A 7,538-nucleotide genomic window follows, 5' to 3' on the forward strand; every position below is an offset into this window, starting at 1 on the left:
GCGAGGCTGCGGTGGCCGGGAGCGGCCATTGCACTCCAGTCTGGGCGACAGAGTGAGACTCCAACTCAAAAAATATATATATATATGTATACTATATATATATATATATATATATATATATATATATATATAGTTTATTTAAAAATAAATTAGAGCGAGAAAGAGAAGAGAGAGAGAAGATTCACCTCCCAAAGTGGGGGAGGAGGCCAAAGCCAGGAAGTATGGCAAAAGCTGTAGCTCAAAGAGCACATGGTCACACCAAAGTCTAGCAAGGCAATGGCCTCAGGCTGGTCTTGAACCTCTGAGCTCAGGCAATCCTCTCTTGCCTCCACCTCCCAAAGCACTGGGATTACAGGTGTGAGCCACTACACCTGGCCAAAACATAGATTGCAAGACCGAAAGCCTGGAGGGAGAAAGACCAGTGAGGACTAATCTATTGATTCCCTGAGTTAGTTGCCATGTCTTATTTGCCTCTGTATCCACGGTGCCTGGCACATAGGAGCCCAACAAATGTTTGTCAAAAGAATGAATAAGGCCGGGGTCGGTGGCTCAGCCTGTAATCCCAGCACTTTGGGAGGCCGAGGTGAGTGGATTGCCTGAGCCCGTGGGTTCGAGACCCGCCTGGGCAACTTGGCGAGACCTCATCTCTACAATAAATTTAAAAAAATTAGCCAGGCACAGTAGCGCGCACCTGTAGTTCCAACTACTTGGAAGGCTGAGGCGGAAGGATCGCCGGAGCCCAGCAGGTTGAGGCTGCGGTGGCCGGGAGAGGCCACTGCACTCCAGTCTGGGCGACAGAGTGAGACTCCAACTCAAAAAAAAAAAAAAAAAGAATGAATGAAGGCATCATTGCAATGGGTCAGGTGAGAGATAATGTGACAATGGCAGTAAAAGAAAAAACAGGTGTAAGAACTATGAGTTGAGGAGGCTGGGCACAGTGGCTCACACCTGTAACCCCAACACTTTGGGAGGCCTAGGCTGGAGGATCCTTTGAGTACCGGAATTTGAGACCAGTCTGGGCAAGACCCCACCTCTACACAAAATTTTAAAAATTGGCCAGGTGCGGTGGCTCAAGCCTGTAATCTCAGCACTGTGGGAGGCCAAGGTGAGAGGACTGCCTGAGCCCACGGGTTCAAGACCCGCCTGGGCAACTTGGCGAGACCTCATCTCTACAATAAATCAAAAAATTAGCTGGGTGTAGTGGCGCATGCCTGTTATTCCACCTACTTGGAAGGTTGAGGTGGAAAGGTCACCTGAGCCCAGCAGGTGGAGGCTGCAGTGGCCCTAAGTATGCCACTGCACTCCAGCCTGGACACAGAATGAAACTCCAACTCAAAAAAACAAAAAGAATTCTTACAACTCAACACTTTGGCCTCCAAAGTGCTGAATTTACAGGTGTGAGCCACCACACCCAGCCTAGGCAAAGGATATGAACAGACATTTCTCCCCAAAAATTTAGAGAAGATGGACAGGTCTCACAAAGTTACCCAGGCTGGTCTCGAACCTGTGGACTCAAGCAATCCTTTCATCTCGGTCTCCTAAAGTGCTGGGATTATAGGTGTGAGCCACTGTGCCTGGCCTGAGTTTTTATTTCTACCGCTTGACACTACCTCTTTTTAATAACAGCCTTATAATAGTTCACACATCATACAATTTACCCTTTTAAAGTACAATGCAGTACTCTACAATCATCACCAGTTAATTTCGCAGCATTTTCATTACTCCAGAGATAAAACCTGTGCCCATTAGCAATCCTTCCCCATTCCCTAATCTCCCCAGCCCGTGGCATTCATTAATCTGCTTCATGGCTCTATGAATTTAGCTATTCTGGACATCTCATATAAGTGGAACCATAGCATATGTGGCTTTTTGTTTCTGGCATTTACTTGGCATAATGTTTTTGAGGGTCATCCATGTTATAGGATATATCAGCATTTCATTAATTTTTACTGCCAAATATTTCTTTGGCCCAGGTGCTGTGGCTCACACCTGTAATCCCTGCCCTTTGGGAGGCCAAGGCTGGAGGATCCCTTGAGTCCCAGAATCGAGACCAGTCTGGGCAAGACCCCAATCTCTACACAAAATTTTTAAAAATTGCCAGGAGTGATTTTTTTTTTTTTTTTTTTTTACTTCAACTCAAAAAAAAAGAAATAAAAACTCTGATAAAATTAAAACCATTGTTAAACAAGAAAGTTTGAAGTTTAGAATTAAAGTTACCCTTGTATATTGACTTGTAATGTTTTATTCAAATTCATCAATGTTCTTAATAATGTATAATCATATGACACAAATAATAAAATAAAATGCGTCAATTCAAATTTGAATTTAATTTTTTCCTTTATTCAGATACCCAAATCTGTTAAATAAAAATGTCCAAATTCAAGGCAAGATTCAATCATCTCGGCAACCCCTTCGGGTCCCCTCCCACTGTGGGAGCTTTTCTGTCCTCTTAATAAATCCTGCTTTAAAAAAAAAAATTCGGCCGGGCTCGGTGGCTCAGCCTGTAATCCCAGCACTTTGGGAGGCTGAGGTGAGAGGATTACCTGAGCCCGCGGGTTCGAAACCCACCTGGGCATCTCTACAATAAATCAAAAAATTAGCCGGGCGTGGGAGCGCACGCCTGTAGTTCCAGTTACTTGGAAGGCTGAGGCGGAAGGATCGCCGGAGCCCAGCAGATCGAGGCTGCGGTGGCCAGGAGCGGCCACTGCACTCCAGTCCAGGTGACAGAGTGAGACTCCAACTCAAAAAAAAATAAAAATTAAAAAATTAAAAATCCAATCATCTATATCTACCTGAGTCCAAAACTGAGTACCCCTATGTGCTGATGGTGTCTACAAACAGCCATCAGCAGTGGCCATCTGAAAGCAGAGCTGCAGCTCATGCCTCACCTTCATGCACAGCTCGGCCTTGTCAAAGCCCATCAGCATGTTGATGATGTCAAACCCAGAGGTCGGTTTATTCTTTTGGTGGACTCCTCGAATGAGTGCACACAGGGTCTACAGAATGAGAGAAAGAATTCTGTCTAGAGAGGAAGTTTCAGAACTAGATGGGCACTGGGTCTGAAGTCTCACATTGCAACCTGTTCCTTACAAAGCTGACACCCAATTTCTCTGAGTTCCAAAATATAGTCTGAATCTTAATATGTGCAAAATCCAAAAAAAAGAAATAACAATCGAGACTGTAGTCATTCTCATTTTTTTATTTTTGCCAGCCTCTTTTTGAAAATTACACTGTAATGACAGGACAGTGAGATTAAAAAATTAAAAATAGTTCTTGAAGCCAGGCACTGTGGCTCACGCCTATAATCCCAGCACTTTGTGAGACCGAGATGAGAGGATTGCCTGGGTCCAGGGGTCAAGACCAGGTTGGGCAAACTGGTGAGATCTCATCTCTACAATAAATAAAAAAATTGGCCAAGTAGTTGCAGCTACTTGGAAGGCTGAGGCAGAAGGATCACCTAAGACCAGCAGATCGAGGCTGTGGTGGCCATGAGCATGCCAATGCACTCCAACCTGGGTGACAGCAAGACCCCAACTCAAAGAAGAAAAAAAAAAAGTTCTTGAGTTTGAATCATGGAATTGGTGGAACTTCCCTTTATTTAAAATAAAACTTTTTTTTTTTTGAGACAGGGTCTCACTCTGTCACCCAGGCTGAAATGCAGAGGTAAAATCACGGGTCACTGCAACCTCGAACTCCTGGGCTCAAACGATCTGTCTCAGTTTCCTGAGTAGCTGAGGCTACAGGCACATGCCACCACAGCAGCTAATGTCTCTATTTTTTTGTAGAGATGAAGTCTTGCTTTGTTGCCCAGACTGGTCTCAAATTTCTGGACTCAAGCAATCCCTCCACCTCAGCCTCCCAAAGAGCTGAGATTAGAGGCATGAGCCACCGCAATTAGCTTAAAATTAATTTTAGCATTTATGTTACAGTTTAAGAGAGTAAGATCCCAACTCAAAAAATCAATAATTTGCTTCTAGAGTACCAACTATCTGCTAGGCACTGTTCTCCATGCACAAAGAACATTCTACACACTAGGAATGAAGTACTGAAGGAAACTATCAAAGTCTCCGCCCTCAAGAAGCTTATAATGGCCAGTTGGGCTCGGTGGCTCAGCCTGTAATCCCAGCACTTTGGGAGGCCAAGGCGGATGGATTGCCTGAGCCCCTGAGTTCAAGACCAGTTTGGGCAATATGGTGAGACCTTACCTCTACAATAAACCAAAAAATTAGCTGGGCACAGTAGCACGCACCTGTAGTTCCGGCTACTTGGAAGGTTGAGGCAGAAGAATTGCCTAAGCCTAGCAGGTCGAGGTTGCGGTAGCCAGGAGTGTGCCACTCACTCCAGCGTAGGCAACAGAGTAAGACTCCAACTCAAGAAAAAAAAATTCTTTCGTGACCCGCCTGGGCAACTTGGCAAGACCTCATCTCTACAATAAATCAAAATGAGCCAGGCATGGTAGTGCCTGCCTGTAGTTCCAGCCACTTGGAAGGCTGAGGCAGAAGGATCGCCAGAGTCCAGCAGGTCGAGGCTATGGTGGCCGGGAGTGGCCACTGCACTCCAGTCTGGGTGACAGAGTGAGACTCCAACTCAAAAAAAAACAAAAAACAAAAAAAAAAATTCTACATTGATATTAGATTATATTATACAAATGGACAAGATGACTCCTATAAGCACCCATCTGTATAAACAGGAAGGTGGTTAAACAAACATGGCATAAATGTTTGATTACTTAAAGAAATTTAACAAAGTCCGGGCTCGGTGATTCAGCCTATAATTCCAGCACTTTGGGAGGCCAAGGCGAGTAGACTGCCTGAGCCCACAGGTTCAAGACCAGCCCAGGCAACTTGGCGGGACCTTGTCTCTACAATAAATCAAAAATTAGCCAGGTGTGGTAGCAAATGCCTGTAGTTCCGGCTACCTGGAAGGCTGAGGCAGAAAGGATCGCCAGAGCCCAGCAGGTGAGTGTGCCACTGCCCTCCAGCCTGGGCGACAGGGTGAGACTCCAACTCAAAAAAAAAGAAAATCTTACACCTAAGGGCAACTAGGTTCTGACAGATGTGTTACAGTTCCTTTCAACTGTTAAATTTAAGACTTTCCCAGTCTCCCAGCCTTGTACCTGCAACGCATTGACAACTCGAATTGGATGCTCCTCTCCCAGAGCCTGGATGCAGTGTTGGAATAAGCAATTAACATTGTCCTTGATCTTCATTAACTCCTCACCATCAAGAGATTCCAACTTGCCTTCCAGGTACTCCAAATTCACCTGCCAGGGAAACAATAAGGGGCTGAGTGCGTTTTTATGTAGCATCTAGAACATATGAAGACGCAATCTTGTTTACCAGGAAATTCCAAAGATGCCACCGAGTCTTACCTTCATGAGAAAGAGCTCCTCCCAAAACCGAGGACTGTACTTACTGGGATCCTCTGTCTGAAACCAAAAGATAAGCAAAATCAACTTTCCCAGCTAACACCAAAAGCATTAGGAATACTATATGCAGCCTAGGCAACACAGTGAGGCCTCATCTACAAAAACTTAGCCAGGCCTGGTGGCACATGCCTGTAGACCCAGCTACTTGGGAGGCTGAGGCGGAAGGATAACCCAAGCCCAGGAGGTCAAGGCTACAGCGAGCCAAGATCGTGCCACTGCATTACAGTCCAGGCAACAGAGTGAGATCCTGACTCAAAAAATTAAACAAAATTACTACCAAGACCTAATGTCTTTATTAGTTAAGAATTCCTGTCCAGGCTCGGTGGCTTGGCCTATAATCCCAGCCCTTTGGGAGACTGAGGCAAGTAGATTGCCAGAGCCCACGGGTTCGAGACCAGTCCAGGCAACTTGGTGAGACCTCATCTTTACAATAAATCAAAAATTAGCCAAGCGCGGTAGCACACGCCTGAAGTTCCAGCTACTTGGAAGGCTGAGGCGCAAGGATTGCCAGAACCCAGCAGGTCGACGCTGGGGTGACCGTGACCATGCCACTGCACTCCAGTGTGGGTGACAGAGTAAGACTCTAACTCAAAAGAAAAAAAAAGAAGAAGAATTCCTGATCTAATAATAAAATATGTATAATCTCTTTTGGATTTTTTGAGACCAGCACAGAGAAGCAACATTTCTGGCCTTCTCATCATGTCCTCATTTAGTTAACTCTTAATATCACTTTCAAGTCCTGCTCCCCAGCAGGGGTGACACTTTGACCCTCACACGTCTATAGTGTCATTTTGGTGTCTACAAATGAAACAGAATTCATGGAACTCACTTCCCATCCCCAAAGCTTATATAACAAAGAAAGAGCCCTCACAGGACCCTGGTACCTACTCATTGTCTGTATAGTCACTTGTACTGATCTTGGCAACCTGTACAAATTTTCTTTATATATTTTAGTTGATTGCATTATCTATTCTGAGCCATGTGGCAAGGCTGAAAGAGTAAGAGCTCTGGAGTCAGGCCCCAAGGTTCAAATCACAGATCTATCATCTTCCAGCTTAGATCTCAAGTTACCTCATCTGTAAAATGAGGCTAGTACCCATGCCCTCACAGTTTTTATCAGAATTAGAATATGTTTACTGATACATTTGGAGTAGTGTTAGGCACACAGTCGGAACTCAATACGTGATCAATCTTTGTATATGTATTATTCTACTTTACATGTACTACTTATGACCAGAATTTAAGAAGGCAAATACTCCTACAGGGCATTTAATTAATCTTCCCTGATAAGGTATCTTTTACAACACAGACTTGGACCATGGCCAACCACCATTTCTAAGGACCTAAAGAAATTCTCAAATGCAATTGCTCATAATTCCTCAGTTATCTCAAAGTTGGAGAATTAGATAGTTTAAGTAAACAATTGTTTTGTCCATCAACAGTTTGAGATAAAATAGAATAATACATAGGGGGGGACCCCCAAAAAAGCTGGAATTATCTTTTGGAGGATGTGCCTCTTGTAGTACAGGCCTCCTCCACTAGGTAAGTATTCTAGGAACCCAATGGCATCAGTGTACCAGCTAGTGTTATGAGAAGACTGAGTTCGGCTTCAATGAATTTTTTTTGGAGATTCTTTCAGTACGTTTGTCCATTTCATGATGGGTGATTTACAAGAGCAACTGCCCACACTGCACTGAGTATTCAGTAGTTTTTGACTAAAAACAGTATGACCCCCATACTCTACTCTCCCTATTCATTCTGATCTCACTCCAAGGAATTTTTTTCTGTTTCGCCAATGAAAAAAGTCCTCAAAAGAAAACTTTTTTTTTGAGTCAGAGTCTCACTGTCACCCAGGCTGGAGTGCCGTGGCACACTCACATTCACTGCAGCCTCAACCTGCTGGGCTCAGGCAATCCTTCTGCCTCAGCCTTCCAAGTAGCTAAACTACAGGCACACACCACCAAACCCAGATAATTTTTTTATTTATTGTAGATTTTCTTTTTTTTGAGTTGGAGTGTCACTCTGTCACTCAGGTTGGAGTGCAGTGGCACGCTCATGGCCACTGCAGCCTCGACCTGCTGGGCTCAGGCAATCCTTCCACCTCAGCCTT

General features: G+C 44.5%; 1 protein-coding gene across 3 annotated transcripts in view; it reads right to left on the minus strand.

Annotated features, from left to right (window-relative positions):
- The window catches only part of CUNH10orf76 (chromosome unknown C10orf76 homolog), a 192,328-nt gene that overhangs the window by 182,988 nt on the left and 1,802 nt on the right, over positions 1-7,538 (minus strand). For all 3 annotated transcript variants that reach the window (XM_021718019.1, XM_021718018.1, XM_008068973.1), the window contains exons 2-4: positions 5,372-5,428; positions 5,117-5,263; positions 2,889-2,996 (exon numbers count right to left, since the gene is read on the minus strand). In XM_021718019.1, coding sequence (XP_021573694.1) covers positions 2,889-2,996; positions 5,117-5,263; positions 5,372-5,428 — 312 coding nt within the window. The remainder of the gene's footprint in view (positions 1-2,888; positions 2,997-5,116; positions 5,264-5,371; positions 5,429-7,538) is intronic.

Source organism: Carlito syrichta, unplaced genomic scaffold (assembly GCF_000164805.1).
Source record: "Carlito syrichta isolate Samal-C Ts95f unplaced genomic scaffold, Tarsius_syrichta-2.0.1 Scaffold311715, whole genome shotgun sequence".
NCBI classification, from domain to species: Eukaryota; Metazoa; Chordata; class Mammalia; order Primates; family Tarsiidae; genus Carlito; species Carlito syrichta.